General features: G+C 44.4%; 1 protein-coding gene across 1 annotated transcript in view; it reads right to left on the bottom strand.

Annotated features, from left to right (window-relative positions):
• Positions 1–5,631: 5,631 nt before the first annotated feature.
• Positions 5,632–24,436, bottom strand: part of rxfp1 (relaxin family peptide receptor 1) — a 46,094-nt gene continuing 27,289 nt past the window's right edge. The window contains exons 2-17 of the mRNA XM_030117030.1: positions 21,368–21,451; positions 18,637–18,742; positions 16,503–16,574; positions 15,520–15,591; positions 14,762–14,833; positions 14,554–14,625; positions 14,369–14,437; positions 14,218–14,289; positions 13,954–14,025; positions 13,462–13,533; positions 12,190–12,261; positions 11,833–11,904; positions 10,652–10,881; positions 7,986–8,396; positions 7,685–7,903; positions 5,632–6,032 (exon numbers count right to left, since the gene is read on the bottom strand). Of these exons, the coding sequence (XP_029972890.1) occupies positions 5,632–6,032; positions 7,685–7,903; positions 7,986–8,396; positions 10,652–10,881; positions 11,833–11,904; positions 12,190–12,261; positions 13,462–13,533; positions 13,954–14,025; positions 14,218–14,289; positions 14,369–14,437; positions 14,554–14,625; positions 14,762–14,833; positions 15,520–15,591; positions 16,503–16,574; positions 18,637–18,742; positions 21,368–21,451 (2,168 nt within the window). The remainder of the gene's footprint in view (positions 6,033–7,684; positions 7,904–7,985; positions 8,397–10,651; positions 10,882–11,832; positions 11,905–12,189; positions 12,262–13,461; positions 13,534–13,953; positions 14,026–14,217; positions 14,290–14,368; positions 14,438–14,553; positions 14,626–14,761; positions 14,834–15,519; positions 15,592–16,502; positions 16,575–18,636; positions 18,743–21,367; positions 21,452–24,436) is intronic.

Below are 24,436 nucleotides of genomic sequence, written 5' to 3'. Positions count from 1 at the left end.
CTACTCTCCTGACATTTTTTTTAATTCAATGTATCAATTTCTGAACGAATCCGACCTATAAATGTCCTATAAACGAAGCAATGTTATTACAGATTACAGATAATAAATGTACATCTGCTGAATTTTGTTTCTTTGCAGTAAATCTTAAACCACTGGAAAGATTCTGTCCTCTTTAAATGATCCCAGATGTGCGAGGATGCATTTGTAGGATGAGCAGCAGGGCGCAGCATGTGGGCTTAAACTATTTGACATCGAGAGTTTCAGGAATGTCAGGAGAGCTCTGTGGGTCAGGGCGGTGATGTTTCCCAGAATGCTTTGAGTCTTTTTCATTTTTAATGAAAAAGAAAAAAAAATATTTGAAAATTAAGATTTCTTCCACCTTAAGAAAATTTCATCGTTGAATTTATTGTCAGTTTAAGACAAAAAATAAAATTATGACATGAAAAATTTTCATGCAACTTTCACAGCAGCTGCAGACCCAAACCACAGTGAGACGAGCCTCATCCTAGCACCATGACACAGTCTAGAACTCTGTCTCATCCTACAACCCGATGCATTCTAGAACATGGGACATTCGAGAACTCTCACAAATCCCAGCATCAACAGACTCCAGTTCCTGTTGCTGTCACGAGTCACCAGAGACTTTAAAAGGAATGTGGGACTTTCTGAATGTGGCCACCTGTTCTATAGAGATTTCAGAGGTAAATACGTGTTATTACCTCCGCCAAGCAGGTTATGTAATCACTTCGGTTTGTTGGTTTGTTGGTTGGTTGGTTGGATTGTTGGCCACATTACGGAAAAAGTAATGGACGGATTGCAATGAAACTTTGTGGAAAGGTGGGTCTTGGGCTAACTTAGAATCCATTACATTTTGGTGACGATCCGGATCACTGTCTGGATCCAGGATTTTTTTAAAGGATTCTTTATCATTGAGAGATAGGGAGTCTTTCACATAGTTGGGCATAACTCAACAATAAATGACAAAGGGGCTTAGCAAAAAATTACAGTGTCAGTTCTTCAATGACTCTAAGAGAGATCAGCTGCTGATCCAGATCAGGAAGTATTCTGGATACCAGGATCCAGAACAGACAAAAATAGTGGGATTCCAGAGTGTCAGTCGCTGTGAGGAAACACATTGAGATATGAACATGCATCAAACAGCTTTCTCCCAGACATTGTTTGTGTTGGGGAGAAATAAAATGTTTTTTAGTATATATGGTGTTCTTATTGTTGTTGGTGACTGATTTGAGCTGTAGTGGAGGTCTGCGCTCTCTGAGTGACACATTCTAGTTTCCTGAATGTTATCAGCTGCGATCCAGCCTCACAGTGATCTGTTCTGTAATAACTGGCTGTGATTCATGTTGGTGCTGCTGCATATTACTATGCATAACAGCTGTGTTCGGCTTCACTTGTCCATCATTTATGAATTTATAGTCATTTATCGTCAACGCTGCCCACGGTGAGTCACCGTTAAAGCTTTTTTTCCTTTTAGTAAATTACTCACTTTCAGAAATGGACAAGAACAGTTTTCACAGTTAAAACATGAATGACACAGCCACAGACAGATCACCTTCAGCTTCTTTTTCTGTTCATAATAATAACATGAAACTGTTCATATTTAATGGTATTCCAGTATATATTACGATTTGCTCCCTTACAAGCTTAACATACAGCTATATTTTGAATTATTGACCATTACCAGCTGAGAAAACCGTGCGAAACCATAAAATATTTCGTTTTTCTCTTTTTTTCTTGATTCCAATGAATATTTTACCAACTCCATGCTGTTTTTAATGAACTGAAAACAATATAAAAACCATGAATCTCTTTTTAAAAGCGAAGGTCTGTCAGTGTGACTCCGCAACACGACGATACTGGCTGCATCTTCGGTCTCCATAACTCCTCTTCTGGAGACCAAGGATGTCATGGAGAGCCTGGTGGCAGTGATCATACTAATGAATGCATTAAGACATTGTTCTGGGATTAATCTTCGCATGAATTAAGTGCCTCTTAATCTGTGAGAGACACGCCGAGCGTCACATGCGCGAGGTGATGAGGAGAAAATGAGCGGATGCAAAATGGATGGATTATCCTTTCCGATCCCCGGAGCCTCTGGCGGACACACAGGGCCCTCTCTGCGGCTCCTGTGAATCTCTTGAGGATCGGAGAGCGTGCCACGGGAATAATCATCACGCGGCCTCCAAGCAGACCGAAGGCATGCGTTCTCATGCCTGTCACATTCGCTGCATGGAATCCCCTGAGAGCCGTCAGCAGGTCAAGACGTCTCAACAAACTATCCCTCTAACATCGCTGCAGATGTTGTGCATGTTCTCAAAGCTGGCAACAGTACTCGGACTACTCCAACCACTTGATTTGCTGGATCTTTACACTGGCAGTGTGCAGTTTGGAGGGAAAGGCGTGGCACCTCGTTGGTTACATCGTCTGTATGGAGAGAAGTCAGCTGCAGCGAAACTGCAGAAGAAACCCATCAGCAGCCCCACGTCGGCCATGGGCTGTCCATGTGACCCTACAGCAGGAGACACAGGGGAGAATCTGACCCGACGGAGCGTCGGTCGGTTCTCATGGTGCCGTTACCTTCTCGTTCACTCTTCTGGAAGGCGGCTGGAAGAACCTCCCTCCATCCTGGAACCTGATGAGGACGGCTCGTGGTTTACAGTCTCCGGTCCGAGTTCACTTCCTTACACTGTATTCACACACACTTGCAATCAAAAGCACGTTTTTCGGAGGAAATGCATGAAGGTACAGAGAGAGCAGGCAAACGTCACATCAACCCCGAGAGCGACTGAACACACCAAACCTCAAGCTCCTCAAATGAATCAAGCTGTGGTGTTTCTCACTGGATGATGGCGTTTCAAGCATGAGGTGTCAAACACGTCGTATTTCAGGGGCCATCGGCTCATTTTCATCTCGACGGGGCTGGATTGGTAAAACAGAACCATAGTAACTGTTTCATTTGAATGTTAGTTTCTCTTTGTTGAGGCACAGTGTGTAAGTGATGAAAATGTCTATATATTCCAAAAAAAAAAATTTACAACCAAAAATGGCTCCAATCTGAACACAAAGCCAATTCTCAAATCTTCTGGTGCGAAATCCAGTGAAATGTCCAGAAAACCTCGTCCAGCTGCTACGTTCTGCATGTTTTTCTAAACCCGCCCTGCCAGCGTGGCTTTGAGGCTAATGCTAGTCTGCTAGCTTTAGCTACCTTTCACTCAGCTCGACTCTCAGCATGTTTGTTACTCTTAAGAAACTTGTTGAAAAAAAAAATCAATGTTCTCTGTATTTTTTTTCCATTTGCTCTTTGGTTTGACCAGACTGGAGTCTCCCGCTGGTCAGTTTGGGGCCAGGGCCTCAACAAAAATCTTTTCAGTGAGTTTCGACTTGCTTTAGTGAGCGTTTCTACTGAAAAATAACTTCCAGGTGCATAATGGAGCATACATGCTCTGCAAGAGCAAAGAAACACAGTGACCAGCTGTTCTGTCCACAGCAGTAGTAACTTCCTGACAGGCTGAGAGCAGACTCCTGGGAAGGGCTTGACGCTTTTCTGATTGGGATTTGAATCACGACACGAGAAAAAGCTACAAGAATGACATTTAAAAAAGAAGCAGGAGTGCTTTAGAAACAGGTCAATCATTAATTCTTCCTGTTGGTATTCAAAACATGCCTATCGATTCGTCCATCTTTTCCACAACAGCTGCCGGAGAAATATCAAGAAGGTTTCACTGGACGCCGCAGCTCCAGGCGTCAGTAAAGTTGGCTTCATGTTGAGACTGGAGTCATTTTGGTAAGCATTGTTTGATTTTGCAAAAATACCCACTGCTTCATCAGGTATGCTCTGCATCACAACTGAGAGAAGCGATTCCGTTTAAATTTAAAGCTTACGGGTATTTTGGGACTCATAACTGCATTTTCTTATTTTTACAGTGTTCGAATAAAACAATTATGCTGAGAATGTTCCCTTGATTTCTCTGATGATCAGTGTGAATTGTACTAACATGCATAAAAGGAACCATAAGAATACAGTTTGATTGATGGATAACATGAAAAAATCAGTAATGATTCCACATGGAGCAACTTTTAAGAGCCCAGTAAATCAACAAGGACATTTAAAGAAAACTCTAAATGTGTTTTAGCATCTTCTGTTTCTGTTTTTAACTGATGTACTGGCTTCATCTTCTTTGGTTTGTATTCTGGAACTCAATGAAAACTTGTTGGCAGACGACTTTAACTTCAGCATGTTTTAATCACCGTTTATTAAAATATATTATATCACATGAAAACACCATACTGTGGTTGCTGATGATTCCACGTCCACCACATAATCGTCATAACAATGATAGAAAAACCACGTTTTACCAGTAAACGATGACAGAGCAGACATCACCTACTTACACCAACCTGAAATCAGTTCAGTCAGAAAAATGTAAAGACTTTTTCACATCTTTTTTTCTCTGTTCTCTCAGCATTCAACGTGTGAAAGACTTGAGACTTTAATGTTAAGCCTCTGTTGTACGTTAGGTGGTCGTGTTGAGTCAGTTTAGTGTCAGGTTTGCCTTGCTGTCTGAGTTTTGGTTCTGGTTTTGGAAGCTGTATCGGTTCAGAGTGAGTTCTTTAAAGGAAGAATACTAACCGCTGGTGAGCTGCCGACACCCAGTACCGATACGGGTGCTTATTAAATGCCGTAAAGCCTCATTTATAGTCCACATACAAACTATATGCAGAGGCTATATGTGCTGTGCACTACCTCCTTCCAGACTCTGCACATTATCAAATCTTAATACTAAAGAATGTCCAGACCACGGACATCGCTCCTGCTGTCTTGTGTACCTGCAGGCGGCGCTGCTGATGAATGACGCCATGCGGTTCTCGAACCGGGGATCTGGAATGAGAGGAGTGCTTCTGTGCAGTATCAGACCTGGTACAGGTATGGGTGCATCCCTGAAATGTTTGAGTTTAATTTCAGTGTCTCACCTCACAAGTCCAGTGACTGAACATGATTATCTGAGTCTGGAAAAAACCCAACAACAACAAAAAATACAAAATGTTCTATTTTTATTTATTTTTTTTTTTTTTTTTGCACATGCAAATTAAGACACATCATGTAGGAATCACACTTCATTGTACATTTAGAGTTTAAAAACTCATCACTGAGATGAATGAACCTGAATAACAGTTAATTAGTCGCAGTGCCTCTTCCAGCATGACAATCAGTTCATTGAGTTAAATCAATGTTTACACATCCTGCCGACCCTGGATCCATCAGGGCTGGTTTGAAAAAGGACGGAAACCATCCAAACAGTTGTTTTTAGTCCTGCTGCGGAGCCCAGCACATGATACAAACATCGAAACGGACCAAGCATGAGGAGATCAGCTGAAATCCCTCCAGCAGATCTCATTCCTGGGTGTTGATTCAGGGGTTTCTGCAACCATTTTGCACATTTAACAATCTCCTGGTGCGTTCCCAGCTTTAGTCTCCATGAATCGGACATGCACTGAGCTCAATGCACCGCTGAAGAAGTGATGAAAGTCCATGAACACGGCCGCGGCTGTCCAGTGTGCCTCTCTTTTCTGCACACATGCATCATTTCGACCATCACACACACGCACGCCGCCTCATAGCAGCTCGTCGGTGTGTGTGCATGTGTGTGCGAGTGTGAGAGACACCGCTGGTTTCTGGGAGCCCACTGACAGCACCGTGCGCTGCTTCTGTTTCGTGCTCGCGGCCACGTCGTTGTACCCGTCGTTGGGGCTTTCCACGGGCGTGAGTTTGGGCGCGGCGCTCTTGGCCTCCGCCGTGTTCCCGTGGCTGTTCTCCTGCAGGGGCCACATCTCCTGCCAGGTGAGGGACGGGCAGTGAGCCGGGTGGCCGCTGAGCAGCGGCCTCTTCTGCCTGTAGTTGGCCCACACCTGCAGGATGGTCTCTTTGAAGGGCCTGGTGGTCAGCGTGTACAGGATGGGGTTGAGAGCGCTGTTGATGGGGAGGATGAAAATGACGACCCAGGAGCTGATGGTGCCTGGAGGGAAGCCAGAGGGACAAACACCATGAGCTCCGAGGCCGTGGAAACTCATTACCACACAGAGCGTCTCCGTGAAAGCCTTCTGGGAACGCTACCTGAGGGCTGAGGTGGATTTCAGTCAAAAGAATTAACATGGATGAGGCTAAAAGTAATATTTAAAATGAAAACACAATGAAAAATAATGTAAACCACTAAAACACTCATCATAGAAACACTGTTTGAATTGATTCTAAAAAGCTTGTTGAACTGCAGATGGCTGGGAGCACAATGCCACAGTACAGCGAATAATATTACTAATAATAAAAATGATGATACAAAAAAGATGCAATTCTTTGGTCCAGCAATGATACCATAATAGCTGTAAAGATTTTCCAGGAAGCTAATGTGTCAACTGATTGTCAAAGAAAAATGATTTGAAACACCAAACTACGACAATGTGATCTGCACCAAATCGGTACTAACTGGAGTGAAATCAGCCTTGGTGTAATAATGTGATACAAACATGAAGTTTGGTACATACACTCTTCAAACCCCACTCTTTACAAAAATCACGCTGGCTATGCGAAATTCCAAGATGGAGGCTGCAAAATCCAAGATCTCAACCAATAACTCAAAATGCATTGATGTTAAGCCCAAGCAGCCATCTGGGACACCATCTTGGTTTTAGAATTTTATGTCATAACCCGACTGGAAGTAACAGATTATTAAAATAGCATTTTCACATAATCATATTCAGCTAACAACCATGAACGTTTCAAATTTCTCACTCTATGAGTCTCTACAAGTAACTATATACTGTATCTCAGGAACTGTAATAGATACAGAAATGTAAAAAACATCCACAAGACCCAACTTTATATTCAAATTCAGTACATTTATGAGGCTTAAAATCAATACATTTCGATTTATTAAAGGTGCTGTAGGCAGGATTCGGCATCTCCACCCGGTAAACCTAAGCAAGATGGCGATTTGACCCATCTAAGATGGCGATTTGAAACCCAGCACAGCCAATCCTGTCCTGTTTTCTCTGACATCACGCCCTTACGCAAGTTAAGCCCCTCCCACAAGAACGTGCGATGAACGCCCCTCGACCAATCACGGTTAGAGCCTCAGGGGCTCTTCTGATTGGTCAAAGATAACTGGAGCTGTCGAGATTCCTTTTCAGCTCCGAACAGAGACAGATGGAAACGCTGCGCCCTCGCGGTAGTGCAATAATGCTACACTCCTAAAGGATTATCAATGGATACTCTAACATTTAATCCAAAGAAAACACAGAAAAATTAGCATTTACTAGCAAAATCCTGCCTACAGCACCTTTAAGCAAAACCACTTTTAGGGCAGACATCTTGAATTTGAGCATGGTTTGTAGAGTATGAGTTCCAGATTTCATGCTTGTATCACAAAGTGAACAATTCTGGGTAAATATGCAATTATTTGCTCCACTAGAAAATCAACAGGTGCAGCCTGCCTCAATTAAAACCACTTGAAAGTTTTTGGATTGAAACTCATTAAGCAGATCGAAGCCCAAGCTGGCAACAAATCCTTTAGACTCTTTGCTGAAAGCCTACAGAGGGTTTTTACAGTCAGTGCTCAAAATGAAGCGTTTCAGTGGAGTGTTCCTTTAAACGGTCATAGCTCTTCTACTATACCGGGAATCTCCACCTGCAGCAGTGACAGAATCTTGAGGATGAAGATGGGGATCCAGCAGAGGGAGTCGGTGATGACGATGGAGAAGAACCTCTTGGCGATGGTCACCTCCTTCTTGATGTGGTTGCTGTACTTTGGGGTCTGGGTGCCCGTTCTCTGAATGTTGTAGAACATGCTTGCGTAGGAGAGGACGATGATGAGGAAAGCCACCAGGTTGAGACCTACAGAAACATATTTGTTTAGTTTCAGGTTTCCTCGTTGATCGCCAAAAAAAGTGGAAAAAACCGATAAACGAATCCGTACCCAGGAAAATGACAATGGAGTAAACATGAGCCCAGAGTGTCTCTGGCTGCTCAGAGTGCAAAGGGAAGCAGACTCCATTGGTCCCATAGAAGTTTCGAAATAAACCCTTACAGACCAGGGGCAGGAAGGCAACAATGAAGCCAAACACCCATATTCCAAGAAGGATGGTGACAGTTCGTCGCCAGCCAGGAGTCAGGTACTTGAAAGGGTAGACGATGCAGATGTATTTCTCCAGAGTGAGGTAAGTGAGGAGCAGCACGGACACTTCAGTGGACAGCATGGCCAAAGAGCCGATGACCTGACACTGACTGCTGTCCATCCAGGCCTGAGCATGTCGGTTGTACTCGCCTCGAAACTTCAGGTCGTACGCACCAATCATGAAGAGGTAGATACCCATCAGCCCATCCGCACCTATAAAAAGAAAAACAAAGTGAAAAACTTTGAATATGTCTCGAGTAGTTAATGAAATAACTCCCTATAGGTGTGTTCAAGTTGTTTTTACAATCAGTCAAATGTCATAATAGCTGAGGTGAAGTCAGTCTGCTCGCCTCACAGCAAGTTCAGTTTGACTGGTGAGCCTTTCTGTGTTAAGTTTGGATGTTTTTCCTCTGTGGATGTGGATTTTCCTCCAAATAACCAACCAACCGATCAGCCATCCAACCAACCCAACAACCCCTATGAAACAATCTACCCTACTATCCACCCAAACCTACCATCAACATACAAACTAACCAATCCACTCTAATACCCAATAAAACCCAATAAACAACTTGCCCAATCAAACACCCACAAACGATCTAACCATCTATTCAAAAACCAACCAACCAGCCACTAACCTACCACTAAACCAACCAACCAACCAACCAACCATTAAACCAACCAACCAACCCAAATGCTACTAAGAAACAACATACCCTATCATCCACCCAACCCTACCGTCAACATACAAACTAACCAATCCCCTCTGCTACCCAATAAAACCCAATAACCAACTCGCCCCATCAAAAACCCGCAAAGCACCTAACCAACCAACCACTCAGCCACCCCAACGGTTCCTAAGAACCAAGCAGTCCACCCTACTGCCCACTCAACCGTATCATCAACATAGAAACCAACCAATCCCCTCTGCTACCAAAAGACCAACTCGTCATCCACAGACTATCCAACCAACCAACCAACGTTGTCTCTGTTCACGCTTCATTTATTTTTCTCTTGACAAACTCTTCGTCTGACTGTTACAGTATTAATTCAGTTCACATCTTAAATTCTCCGAGGCTCTCACCACACTCCCTGTTTAATATGTGACTGACAATAAAGTGACTCACTGATCAAAACCCTCCAATAAATAATCACCAAATACTGGTCCACTCAGTTTGGATGAAGGTCCTCACAGGGACGTTGGGACTCATTTATAATAATGTTACATTGCTTGCTACAAATTAGCTAATTGAGAAAAAGCTGCAAAAGAAGCAATCATAGATACAAAAATAAACCCCAATATTCCAGGAAAACTGTATTTCTACATCCTGTAAGCTACATCATAAATATCCGTTTCTCCTTCTTTAATTATATCACCTCTTCATTAACTGGATTAAAGTCTAAATCCAAACTTACTGCTTATGAAAAGACACACACGAAGTTGTATTGTGGTTTAAAAAAATGCAGAATGAATTAGTTTCATTTCAGGTTATTATATTACGTCAGACTCTTTGTCCAGTGATCATCATGCTGCAGAAACAACAGCAGTGAAATTCCACTAATAGCTTTTTCAATATTGCTTCATTAGATACATTCAAAACTATTCCATAATGAATACTTGATAATAAATATCATTCTTTCTGTAGCTGTACTTGTGGATATGGCAGAAATGAGAGCTGACATCAAATGTCACGCTGCTTTACATATTCAAAGGTCTTTGATCTCAAAAGCTTCTGGACTAATAGAAAGCCCATATAGGACTGGAGATGAGATACAGCAGCTCCATATTCTGCCATTCAGCTTTCAGACATCCGCTGCTTTCATGTTTTTTTCCTATGCTTGTCTGTTCAGTTGGTGGCCGAATTGAAACGCTCCCTTGAAACAACAAAACAAACAGTGAGGCACATTTGACCTTATTTTGTCTCTTCACTGCGTACCAGAATGAATCTGAAGTTTGGGGTAAATGCAATGACGTTGTAACCCTAACAAGGTCAGCAAAACTAAACTCATGGTGCTTTTAAATTATTCCTATATATCTATTCCTATTCGTATTCATTTCATGATAAACTCCCACAGTACCACACTTCTAAGCTTTCATGCTGCCTGTGTGTGAAGTCAAGCGTCTTCCATAGTTTGGAGTCGGAGTGGGGCATCTCATTCCCCGCCTTTACCTTTGGCTATGTCTGTTCAGCCTCTCATATATAATTGCCGTTGTTCTGTGACGTATATATCACAAACATCAATGCGGAGAGCAGAATGGAGATTCTATAAGCTCCTCTTTAAACCTGCAGTGGCACTCAGAGGGTCGACCGAAACGTCATCATAAATCAAAGGATGACATGAAGTTGCTCATGTTTCCAGTTCAGGCCTTCAGGGGAGGGAGACTGGGGAGGTCCGCCCGCCCACATCCACCTCCTCAGCCTCGACCTGGAGCCCGCCGGCGGCGTGCGCGGCGAGCCGCCACTCACAGCAGAGGGAGATGATGCACATGGCGTGCAGCTTGTTCTCCGAGCGGATGTAGGAGCGCATGCAGATGACGAAGATGTTCCCGAAGCAGGTGGTGGCCGAGACGACCCAGACGAAGACCCGGAGCACGATGTTGGCCAGCAGGTCCTCGAAGGACGAGATGCCGTCCGTGTTGGGCTTGCAGCTGCGCACATGGGGAGCATAGCCACAGTACTGGAATTTCTTGAAGTAGCTGTGATGGTGATTTAAAAAAAAATACAGGTTAAACTAGGCAGATATGGTTACGTTTGTGAAGCAGGTGAGAGTCCTTTTATTTAGTGAAAATGGGGAAGCAATGGCAGAAATGACATTTCTGAGGGATTTTGATGAGCAATTTGAGTTTTTCGATTCCTTTTTTCAAACTACTATCCTTGAAAATTCATCAGAGGCCAAATTAAGCTTTTGGTTCAGAGTTTAGTGAGAATAAAAGACACTCTTGACCCGGTTTCTATGGAGGACTAAAAGTGCTGAAATCAAACATTAATCTAATTAATTACAGGATTTGTAATCAATTAATCTAATTAGGCACATTTTCATCTCATATCTGCTTTAGGTCGCCAAATAAAGGATTGAAACTCCAGGACGTTACAGAATTGTAACACATGACTCATCAAGCGGTGAAGATTTGAAATCCACATTTTTATTGAGCTCAATCAGGCAACTGCAATAACACCGTCCGTGTGTTTCATTAATGAAATTCAAAAGAAAGAAAATGTCAAGGCACATCCCAGCAAACCAATCAGACCGTGTGCATCATTAAAAAAGCAGTACAAATAAGGATAAAAAATTCTGAAATGAAACGAGGCTGAATCTCAAAGAGGCACTTAAGCAAACTCTGAACTCAAAAGGAATACTACAAGCATAACAAGCCACTAAATAAGGTGACTTACAATTCAATTTGCATCGAACTGCCACTCAAGTGTGCTATAATTAATCTAATGCTAATTTTTATAAAGATTATTTTACGGTGTAACTAATTAATCTAATTAATGAAGGCCTTCATGTGGTCTCTGGCGTGCCCTCTGGGGGGGGCCAGACCACAGTTTGGATCACGCCACAGCTAATTAACCTCCTGTCAGTGAGGTGAGCTCTATAAAACCAGGAGCGCTGACAGACGGGACTCTGGAATCAGTGAGGAACTCACATGTGGGTCAGGTACTTGAGCGGCTCGAACATCCGCCGCTGGATGTTTCCGATCTCGACGCCCTCGATGCTCCTGAAGCACGGAGAGACAATCCTCAATCCTCCAAACATGCAAAGCGCAGCACAGAAACGTGGATTTCTTTGCAGATTCAATCAAACAGCTCTTGATGTGGAAACACTCTTTAAAATTCAGAGCGTTTGCTCCGGCCGAGGCCCGACTCTGACCAGTGAGCGCGTTTTTACTTCTGCTTTTCATTCAGACTGACTCTCTCATCACAGCACAGCTCTTCAAACATCTCTTCACACGTCCAGTCCTTTCAGTCCAAAAACATTCAGCTTTTCAAAAATATGAACTTACAGCGATTTTAATTTGTGCAGCTTGTCGAAGTGGTCAACCTGCAGCTCCACGATGGGGTTGTAGGAAATGTTTCTGTGAGGGAAAAAGCATGAAAAACACAGAAACGTCCTGTCATTTTCCACTCCTCAAAGGGAAAATTCACTCTTTTTTACAGTGCATCTGGAAAACGTTCATTTTAATTCCTCATTTCAAATTCAGTTTTTCCCCTCAAAATTCTGAACACAAAGTTTTATAAAGACAATGTGAAAAAAAAAAGCATTTGCTCTGATCCTCCCTGAGATGTTTCTCCAGCTTCATGGGAATCCATCTGTGCTAAATTGTGCAAATGAAACATGCTACATGTTTCAGCTACGATTACAACCCACACAATCTGGATATCGTGAGCGAAGAAGATATATGTTACAGAACAACTTTCAAGACAAACTGGGATAAAAAGAAAAAACGTTTTTCCTTCAACCTCAATATCATCCTTCTTATTATTATCATCATTAGTGTATGAGTGGGTGTAAAATGCGCCAGTTGACCTTTCTGACCTCAGATCACACATCCCTCCTGCAGTAAGTGTGTTTCCCATGTTGTGATCTGTCGATACCACGACACCAGAGCTGGAGGGTTCTGCTCCGTTCTGCCCCTCGGGGAATCTGTCTTCCCATCGCAGGGATCAGCAGAGGTGAGATTAAATGTGTGTGAACAGCCGGAGGATTGCACACAGTCACGAATCAAGCTGGTAACAATCTCCCAGCAGGCCGTCTGAGCTCCGCTCTGGAGGAGTGAGGCTTTATACACTGCTGCTGCTGAAAGAGGCCGAGGCCACATTTATCTGCAAACTATGTTTAATGCATGTGTATTCCAACACCAGGTTTCACCTCACTCATACATGATCTTTATTACCCTCGCAGTGTAAAGTAAGTCTGAGCCTGAAGAATCAACACACTGACGTTCCCCAAATTCTCTGAGCATCTTCAAGGTTCTTACAATAAAGTCCAATTCATACATGGTGCTGCAGAAAGTTTCCTCTGAGTCTGGTTCTGCACAAAGTAAGAAAGAGAACATGCAAACTCCACACAGAAAGATCTTCTCCAAGTGAACTACGACACGGACCAACATGAAAAAGCAGATTTCCACGAGTCATCCGGTTCACTCAGGAAGAACCATTCCTCTGATCTGTCCTCACAGTTAACAGCGATTTGCGATTTGGGACGCTTCCAGCTGTGAAGTGTGCGAGCAAACACACATGTATTCAGAGCCGCGTCTGTAAAAATAGGAACTCACAGTTGGAGTAAATCCTGCAGCAGGACGAAGAGATTAGGCGGGATCACCTCCAGTCGGTTGCTTGACAGATCTCTGAACGCACACACACACACACACACACACACACACACACACACACACACACACACACACACACACACACACACACACACACACACACACACACACACACACACACACACACACACACACACACACACACACACACACACAGAAATCCACCTCAGTTCCCACGAAGCAAACAACAACAAACAGCTTGACAGACGCAAACACACCTTCTGTGACACACACACACATCTGTGTGTTTATCAAACGTTTTAGATTAGACAGGGTAGAGTCTTTAGAGGCATACACACACCAAACACACTCCACTGCACCACTCATTAGGCACAATAATCAGTAAATCCAGGTAAGCATGCGCACACACACACACACACCTGTTTATTCTCAGAGCTCATGCTAACAGACTGCGATTAAAACAGCTTCACTCACAACTCTCCAAGTTTCCTGAGGACGGAGAACGCCTGCTCGTGGATTCGACTGATCCTGTTACGCTGCAGAACCCTGAAAAACCAAACCCAGCTTATCTAGGACTGCTGTAATCTTCCTAATTAAACATATAAGCTGTCTGGATTGACACCAAACACAGCTGGAATCCTTCTGGTTTTTTTTTGTTTTTTTTTTTTTAATTTTCAAGCCACAGAGACTTTAATTAAAAGATAATATCGATGGAGGAATGGAGGAGTTCGTACTCACAGGACTGTTAGCATGCTGCAGGAGTGGAAGGAGACGTTTCCAATTTGCTGGATGAGGTTTCCCTCCAGATCCCTGCAGGAGTGAGTCAAGCGGAGAGGAAAACACTGAAACTCCTGAGAAGACTGGTCACTGTGAGGCCGTGGAGACTTACAGCCAGTTGAGTCTGGGCATCTCGCCGCAGATGTCGTCCAGGTGGCTCAGAGAGTTGTTCAATAAAACTCTGTCAATCAGAGAGACGCTTCAACAAAAGGCCTGTGAAGGCTGCACTTAGAGGGCGATCAAACAAAGAGGGTCCAAATTGATTTAAAAAGAAAAGACAAAAAAAAAACCGCTCACAGCAGAACAAGAGAATTGAGTCCTGAGAAGGTCATGGAGGACATCTGATGGATGTTGTTATTCTCCAGGATCCTGCAACAAGAGGAAATGGAGCGTCAGCCCGGCCGGCTGGACGTGGCCTCGGCATCAGGACTGGACCAAATGAGTGAATGATCAGAAGCAGGAGGCGGCTGATGAGACGAGGAAGAGTGAGGAAGAGCAGACATACAACCACTCCAGCCTGTGCAGATCTTTGAAGACGCCCGGCATCAGGACCGAGATCTGGTTGAAGCTCAGATATCTGGAACAGGACAGACGGATTCAGTCCTGGAAACTAAAGTACAACTTCGAGACTGAAACTGAACAGCTGAGCCATTCGCTGCCGTTTGTACTTCCTGTTGGCAGGTTATTTAGCTTCTTTAGATCTTTTTTGCAGCGTTATCTGGTCACTTGGTGGTAATTAGACACAGGTTGAGTGCGTCGAGTGTTTTTTAACTCTGTGATAATAGAAAGTAGAACGTTTGTCTCAGTGTCCAAACACTCCTGGTCCTCACTGCTGACAACAACAGTCTCCGTCCAGACAGGAGAGAGGCTGGCAGATTCCAGAGGACACCTCATTTATTTCCAGCGTTTAGCAGCAGGAAGGTGTCAAACCAGGGAAACACAGCCCTGAATTATTCAGTCTGGAAGCCGAACTTCAGCCCAAACTGCCAGAGAAAAACTTCATGATGACTCTGAACAGTTGGACTGTTGGACACGGCGATGACAGGATTATTTTCTCCATTTCCTGTCCTGGAGACTGGCTCAATGTAACAAATATTTCTCAGTTGACAAATACACAAATAGCCTTTAACCAAATGTCGGAGTTCTACTTCACATTCAGTGTCAGTTTCTCCTCAAAGCTGCTACTAAACAGAGTGAATAAATCTGAATTCATGCTCCGCTTCTTCCCCACACACACACACACACACACAGGAAGCCACTCACAGCCTGGTGAGGTTATACAGCCCTCTGAACGCATCGGGATTCACGTCTCGGATTTTGTTGTACTGGAGATATCTGCAGGGAGGAACAGAGGAGAAAGCACAAAGCGTTCTGGTAATCTGGAGCACCGACGACGCTTAATGCTGTTTGCATTACAAACATAACGGAACGGGCCTGAAATGAGGGGCGTCTGACAGGATTTGAGCTCAAATATTTATGATGTGTTTGTGTTGAATATCAATACGTCGTTAAAAAACTTCCCGGAGCTCGGCGTGGCTCTCCACCTCCAGCCGAGCTGCTCTGGAAACACAGCTGAGCTCGCTTCACCTTCACAGGAAACCCTCCAGACTTCAGAGCGTCGTTACTCCTTCAGCTCTGCTCGGTGCGGCCAGAGACGTTCAGACTTGAGGAAAAGCTTTCCTGGGAAGGTGGAGAAAATGGATAGATCCCAGAAGCCTCTGATCTGAGAGGACGAGGAGAAAGACGAGGAGCGTCCTGCCGCTCGAGGAGGCGCGACAGCAACACTCTGGAAACTAGAGATAAAGTCCACACAGGTGGAGTCTGGGCGTTTTCAGCGTCTCTGAGCTCTGCTGTGGCGTGAGCGGACATCCAGAACACACAGAAACATTTTCCTCATTCTCACACTTGAGCAAGAGCCAGAGGAAGCAGCGAGAAGCTGTTTTCTGCTGCTGCTACCTCCAGAAAAGCTGCGAACAGCAGCGTCCCTGAGCAGGGGTACGTTTGTTTTTCCCCCCTCCTGAGGGTGGACGGTCTTATGTCGACTCTGTACTGCTGCAGAATGATGAACAGTGGAGGGATCCCAACGCCCGACGGAACAAAAGCTGCCGAGTCTCCTTTGTGTTTTCTATTTTGAGACGCCATGAAGACGTTCTGCTGAATGAACAGAACTCGTGCTCCTGCCTGTCGGTGGATTTCTCCAGAAGTGCGTCAGGAGAGTGAATGGATTAACGTGAAGGAGGACTCACAGTTTCCGGAGGCTCTGGTACTTCAGGAAGGTGTTTGCTTTCAGTCGGTAGAGCCGGTTTCTCTGGAGAGACCTGAAGAAACATGGATCCACATATTTAAAGTTACGTATAAGAGTTCAACGCTCTGGCATTTAGCTACAGAGAAAGATTCGAGGATTTACAACCTGTTTCCAAAAGAGCTGGGAAGCTGTTTAGCTCTTTAGAATTGATCATATCAGTTAAATTCCATGTATTTCTCCCAAACTACCAATGTTAGGTTAAACAAAACCTGAATACCTAATAAAATGAGCTCTACATTAAAATATGTTGTATCAGAAATGTATTGTTGTCATTCTGCATTAAACGCCGCACAACCTCTAAACAGTGTTGCTGTGTTAATTTAATTTGACCAATAATCTCTTCCCATGATTAAAATATGTCAAGAAAAAAAAAAAAAAAATCACATAGACCCATCTCTAATGAAGAAGGTGAGATTTGAAATGTCTATTTCAGTCTCCACTTCATGAAACAGGCCGTAACGCTCATCTCCGCACTGCAAGCAGGAACAAATCAACACGCGTTCCCATTTTCAAATCCCTCATTATCTTCTGAAAATCATGCAGTAGTTTCTATTCTTTTTCATCTTCATTTGCAATTCAGATGTGGACAGACTGTGTGAGTTTGAACAACAAAACACTCTCAACAAACACGACGTCTTAATTAACAGAGCTGTGTTTCCACACAAACCGGGCAGAAAAACACCTGTGAACATGCGTGATGGAGACACTGAGTGGACGGTTAGACAAACTAAACTAATCAGAACTTATTCATCCCTTTGAGGAAATTTCAAACCAGCAGCTTTTTTACTGAGAGATGAGTGCTCCCCCCTCCACATGTTTCAGTAAGTCAAATCAGTGTTAAAAAGTGTCATCAACATTCAGGGAAGTGTGAAAATGTGTGTGTTAAAGTGTGTGTGTGTGTGTGTGTGTGTGTGTGTGTGTGTAGGTGGTGGGATCACAGCTGGTTTAATAGCTGGAGGAAGTGTGAAGCTGCTTTCAGCTGTTTCAGTACGTTTGACTGGCTGGAGGTGTGTGTGTGTGTGTGTGTGGGGGGTGCTTCACATCCAGTCATCACATCCCCATCTCTATTTTATTTTACTTCTCCTCTCGAGATAACAGAGGAAACCGGTTTGCCTCCCACGGAGTGGAGCTGAATGTCTCTACTGAAGGACCAGCCGCTGGATCCCAGGATGCTGCTTCACTCGTCTTTACGAGGCCTCCTCTCATCGTCACGTCGTTTAGGAACCACGCTGTGCTGCAGCGCGTCATCTCAATCCACGGTGCACCTACTGAGGATTACCCTTCAGCTCTGGAGAGAGAGAGATCCCACTCTCTTGATAGCGTCGGCCTGTCTCAGCTCAAGTGTTTTAATCCAAACACTTGCTTTGTGGCTGAAACTCACCATAACTTAATCAATTCCTGGTCAAAAACAGGTTAGTTCTGCTGAGGGCAGCATAAAGACAGAAGATGAAATGAGAGTTGGTTTTGTATCCTCGTTCAGACACGTTTTTAACATTAAACCCACAGAATTGATTTTGGGAGCGACTGCGACGTTCATTATGCAACTAAACTTGCATAACTTCTGCAGTAATCCTGTCTGTTATGCTAAATGCCCTCGTGCAGCCACCGTGGGGGTATTTTAAGCAGCCGAGAGCTCATAAATGCTCGTGAAATGTATTTTTTAAGGAGTTAAACCAACTGCAGGATCGCAGGAAGACCGAGGTCTGCTGGAGGAAGATAACAGCGTCAGGCAGCTGTCACATCTCGTGCTCGGTCCGTTCAGAGTCGACGAGGCGACGCCATCGGAGCGTATCTGGAAACTGCCTCCTCAAGAGGTTCACCTCTGAGAAACAAGCTTCCGAGCTCAGTTCAGTCTGGAACTGCTGAAACACCAGGAGACACGCTGAGAAGGAGTGCTCACTGTTTCCTTCCCAGTAAATCCTGGTGACAGTGACGGACAGTCGGAAGCAGATAAGGCCTGGAGAGGCGGGTATGGACGGCGACGCGTCTCCCAAACCGTGACAGTCAGTGTCATTAATGACCGGCTTTCACGGGACGGCTCGAGGTTTAGAGAGACAAGAGGAAGGCAGACTCACATCATGGTGACGTTCACGGCCACCACCGGGACGTCTTGAAGCTGAGCGCCGTCGCAGTCCAGCTCCAAGTCCCTGCACTGGCAGAGGTCCGGAACAGCACCCAGCACTGGAGACAGGGGGAGGGAGGGGCCGTCAACCAAACCAGCACACTCCAATTTAAAGAAAGAAAAACAGCAAGACAGAATACCCAAGCTGATATGTGAAACAAATACTGGTTAGCGAGGACACAGCCCGACTGGGAAAGGCCGACCCTGATCCGCTCTGACGACATCCAAGGCTGGACTGAACGAAGAACATGGCCGCCCGTGGACAGGCAAACACATTTTCTATTTCGCTTTTCAATCAAGAACGTATCCAGCCGCGCTCCCTGCCCACGCATGCAGGAGGACGGAGCTGCTGTCTACACAGGAAGAACACGCCGACTGGCCGCCGCGGGAGACATTCCTGCCGGTAGCAAAATATTGATGTCAGTTTCATTTCTGTAGAGGGTCTTTAACAATGGAAGACAAGCCTTCAGATTTGTGTTTGTGAGCATGAAGCAGAGTCTGGTTCTGCAGAAAATCAGCCAGGTGTGAGTTTGTCCTGTGGTGGAGGAGCTGTGTAAAAGACCATCATGCAACAGGACAGCTGGAACAATTAACACTGGACGTTCTGGAAATAACATAATCTCCTCCCACAAACGAGCCTGTGTTGTCAATTTAAAACACAAAACACACACACACACACACACACAAATGGGTCATTTCTAAAACCAGCAGCTGGAAAAGAAAGAGTAGAAAAATGAGAACAAATAGTTTCACATTTACCAGATTTATGACCAGCGAACACACGAAACCTCGCGAGGCTTAAGGGATGTGATCATTCACCCCGATACTGAATAAAAGCATAAGACATGAGCATTTCTGTCACGTCACAGGATTTAAATTTTTCGAGAAGGAATTACTCAAACTGATATGTATGCTGCGTTGGACTCCTATGATCCCAAATCTCAGAGGAGCAGATATTTGCATCAAGCAAATAGCTTTACTGAGGCAGTAGATTTAATCATTATTCCACATTCATGGGGACCAGATCAGAATTTACATTTAAAATGAAGTCTAATCCCACAGAAAGTGCTCAGCTGCCTTCTTGGTTCAAAGAGAAATTGGCCCACTGACAATGCTAAGACATAAACACAGAGCTATTTTTATCACTTGAATGTAGACAAAACTCCCAAATGATCCCCTCTAAATATGACATGCGCTTAAAATGCATGAAACAAATGTGCAAATCACAATTTTAATGCTGTTTTCCTCTACCCTGTCAAAAGCAATAACAGGAGAAGAGATGCTTCATGAAAGCCAGGATTGCTGCCAGGCTGCTCTGAGAGTCGTGAGGCTGTCAGATGTTGAGGGTTTAATTATCAGAAACAAAAGAAAGTGGTCGCTGAGACATCAGGTGTCACGCTGAACCGTGGCGTGACGACCGCGGTGGCGAGCAGGAGGCTGCAGGAGTCAACAAGCTGCTCTTTACAACCCCAGGTGGGAGGAGCAGGCAGAACCGGAGCAAACCGGACTACAGCTGGAGCTAAACCAGCCAGGTGAGGATCCGTGGGTGACTGGATAGAGAACTGTATGGAAGCAGTGAAACAGTATCCCAGTTTTCACCTGCTTAAAGCCGGGTAGATTCTCCTCCCAGGACAGACTCCACTTTATCAGACATTCACTGGAGCCTGTGTGACTCTAAGACACCAGCAGTCCATCTGTGAAGAAGTGGAAGCTGCTCCACAGGATGACCTGCTTCAGTGACCCCCGTGACCCCGACGCTGGTTCACCACCTTCCCTTCTGATAGGTCGGCTCCAACGGCCTTCCAGCGAGGCAATGCGGGGTCGGTAAAGTGCCATCACTGAGAATTTCACATTCCCGCCTAAATAAAAGCAAATGTCCTTGGTTTTCTGTCCGTTCAGTTGAAGAAGCATCACAATCTGTGTGAATCAAAATCTATATAAATCCTTTTTTTATTTAAAAATAAGTCCAGGTTCTCGTATCTATTATGTTCTTTTCCACAGTATTTCCCTCACACTCAATTCAAGAGGCCATTTAAAGACAGGCTTTTGAAGACTCTACTGCAACATGGAGAAAAGCATCTTTTCCATGGTGAGTAACTCAGCCATGTCTCTCCCAGCGGTCAATCCTTTTCTGTCACAGGAGAGAAAACAGGCTCAGATGAAGCAGAGATTCAGTCTCAATGTTTCAATAAACACTCTCAGAGTGGAGAACGGACGAAAAAACACACACAGCTTCCTGCTGATCAGCAGCACAAAGCAGACATGAGGCCGGACAAGGTCAAGCTCAGGGACCAGACCTGGCTGAACTGTGAATCCAGTGAGTGGAAGTGATTATTCTGGAGGATTACAGAGGAGGAGGATGTAATCTGGCGAAAGATTATGATCGGATTTGAACAAAAGTACGATGATATCAAGCCAACCTGGTCGTCTGTCCATGCTCATGTTCGTGCACTCATATTGTTGAAGTGTGTTGTTCTCTGCAGCATGTGTGTGTGGTTTCATGACAAAAACAACCAGCAGCACCAACTAGTGGCCCAACATGAGAACTACATGCACAAGGGAAGCGTTTTCACTTGAAATGGTGTAAATAGAGCTTGGTGCACTGACCGCCGATCAGTCTGGATCCAGAACGAGCAAAGGGGGTCAAAGTGAAGCAGAGTCAGCAGCAGAGTTCAGGTACTCACAGCAAACGTTGGACTTGGCTCCAGCGTTGTAGCTCGGCATCCCGAAGTACTTGTCGAAGAGATGAGGCCATCCGTTGTTATCTCCTGGAAAAATAAACAAATGAGAGAAGAAAAGTGTGACCGTGACGATTGTCTTGTCATTTTGACCAAATATCTGACAGCAGGGTGACGAGGAGGCAGTTTAGATGTTTCATCCCGACACTTTTCTGTGTGGACTGCATGTTCTTCCCGTGCTCAGATGTTCTTTCTCTGACTTCAGTCCACATTTCAAAGACGTGCATGTGAGGCTGGCCGGGGGGGGGGGGGGGGGGGGTGGGGGGTTCCAAACCGGTCCACATGTCCGGGGAGGAAGCTGCTTCTTCGCATTCGAACAATGACGAGAGGCGACCAGAGGAAGAGAATATTGGATTTTTTCCACAAAAACTGCTTATTCAGGTCCGGCTGAGAGGGGACGCCGTTCAGAGGGCTCATCGTCACCATGGCAGCCGATGCTGGAGAGAACACACTCACCGAGAGCCAGAGAACGGCTTCCACGCAGAGGTAGCTGGATGTTGGACATGATTCACACTGAAATCCTTGAAATGTTTGCTCACACTTCAGCGAGAAACCACCTCTGAGACCCCCCGCTGTTTGGACTCAGCAGACGGGGCTAGACATCATTGCATCAGAGCAATTCTCCTGCTGTTTGCAATTAGTGGGTTCAGATTTAATTAAATTTGAATCCGCTGATTACAAACAGCAGGAGAACAACGCAGAATGATTTTACACCCGACTCGTCAGCAGGAACGCGGTTTTCATGTATTCATTCTTCTGCATTTGATCTTAACCAGGTGGCCGGTTTTTGCTCTGCAGCCTTCAAAACCTCCACCGGACCGAGTGAAGTCGGTCATTCTCCGCCCTCAGATGACTGAAAACCTGGCAGTGAAGGACGACGAGCCAGGACAGGTTGACACATCTGGCTGTGATGAAGACACACAGCAACACTGAGGACAGACTGGATGAAACATCTCTAGTTAGGAGCCTCATTAGCAACGCAAGGCCACGTTTAGTGGTTAAAAAAAAAAAGATCTTATTCATAATTACTCTCACTGTGGGCCTATACTGCTGCTTTATTAATTCCAGTCATGTTTCATGTGTGCGAGATAATGCATGCATGTGTATGAGTGTGACGCTCTGAGTACAGTTTCATGGTGAAGTACAGATGGTGAAAATGTTATATTTTGCCAGATGGTATTTCTCTGAGCCCCTCCTTAAGAGGAAAGAATTTCTTTTATCTGTTTTTTGATCTGTCTTCACAGCCGGTCATGTCGGAGGTCGTGAGTTTTGGAACATCGACCCATCTGCTGGTTTCTGAGTCTTCAGCACCACGGACAGCGACGCTTCAATCCTGTTGAAGTGGTTTTGTTCTCGACATGTGGTGAACTACTGTCGGCCTCCTTAAAGAGAAAAAAACCTCATAATATTTAAACTTGTTAGAAGTTCTGATTGTTTAGTTTGTGTGTAGCTTTCGGCAGCCGGTCTAATGAGCGGTGATACAGCAGCAAAAAAATAAAATATGACTTCAACGTGAAACACTTGAGCAGGATTATTACTGCAACAATCCAAGTAAAATACAGAATACATCAAAAAACTATATGACTCCGTTTATTTCATGGAAAAAATATATGAAATGATTATAGTAGATTGATTCTGCTCACACTTTATCCCTCTGAGAGTGGCTCATCCCTGGTATAAACCACGTTTTTACTGCTCCAGAAATATATTTATATATTTAGATTTACAAAACTCCTAAGGCTATCAAATCCACATAAGCCATCCTCAAATTCTGCCAGAAATGCTGCTTAACCTCCACAGTGCCGATCTGACCTTCTGAACCCACAACAGTACCCACCAGGTGGAAATGTCAAAAAAAAAAAAAAACCTTGCTGTAAGTGTGTGATGCTGTGTGAGCGCTTCTGTCTGCAGGGACGTGACATTTCGGCCACGTCCGGAGCAGCGCGGCGCACTGCGCTCTCATTACTCTGACTGATGGCCTGGACGGTCTGATTTAGATGCGAGTTGAACCCTGAGAGGAAGACGCCCGCTCATCCTTCAGCGTTTCTCCCGCAGCTGCCAAATAACCCGAACTTTAAAAACAGGAAAACAGAGAAACAGGCGCAAACAAACACACCCACACACCAGGCTGAAGTTTGACAGCTACATATATACATATTTGAGGAAAAAAACATGGCGTGCTGTGATTTTAGAAGATATTTGAGTGTAGATCTTTTGTGCTTAGTTTACATAAATGAATAAAATTGTTTTCCAGACAACAGTTTGTCTGGAAAATTATTCGCCAAATGTCATCATAATATATCATATATATCATCATAATATTCAGATATTCAGGACCAGCTACCGGCCAAAACATTCCCCGAGGGACCGGACGCCACTAAAGAGGGTTCCAGGGTGGACCAAGAGTGGGAACAGGCGGGGAGGTGGCTTCACAGATTTTAGATATGGTTTAGGATTTCATTTAACTATTTGAGTGACTGGTTCAGTTTATTCTTAAATATGGGTTTTGTTTTTCTTTAGATTATTATAAAAGGTTTGTCGTGGAGGATTTTAACATAGGTTTAGTGACCTTTTAGTGAACATGTTTTACGCCTGAGGAGTTTTTATGGTTTTACCCACTTAAGGTGAATAAATTTAAGGCAAGACATTCATTCACTCAGTAGTTGTAGCTGGTCATTGCTGGTGTTCTTCTGGGTTCTGCTCTGCTGCCGGGGAAGCCATGTGCCTGTCAAATCCTCCGATGCATTTCTTTGGCACTTGTTGCACTGCATATTTTTTTTTCACAAGAAAATAAAAAAGAATTGGACCACTCAACCTTGACCCATCTCCTCTTGTTGCTCACCGTTTTCTGCGGCTCGCGCTGTACTGCTTGAAGTTAAATATTCGAGGGTCGACTAACTACTCAGACATGGTGGTTTCGTTGAGAGTGACGATTTTCACTGATCAATCCTCAGACGGCGGTGTTGTCAATCAATACATCAATCTCTTTATTTGAGCAACAACAATAGCAGCAGT

Source organism: Salarias fasciatus, chromosome 2, assembly GCF_902148845.1.
Source record: "Salarias fasciatus chromosome 2, fSalaFa1.1, whole genome shotgun sequence".
Taxonomy (NCBI): domain Eukaryota; kingdom Metazoa; phylum Chordata; class Actinopteri; order Blenniiformes; family Blenniidae; genus Salarias; species Salarias fasciatus.
The sequence above is the reverse complement of the archived record's forward strand: the minus strand, read 5'-3'. Positions and strand labels throughout refer to the sequence as shown.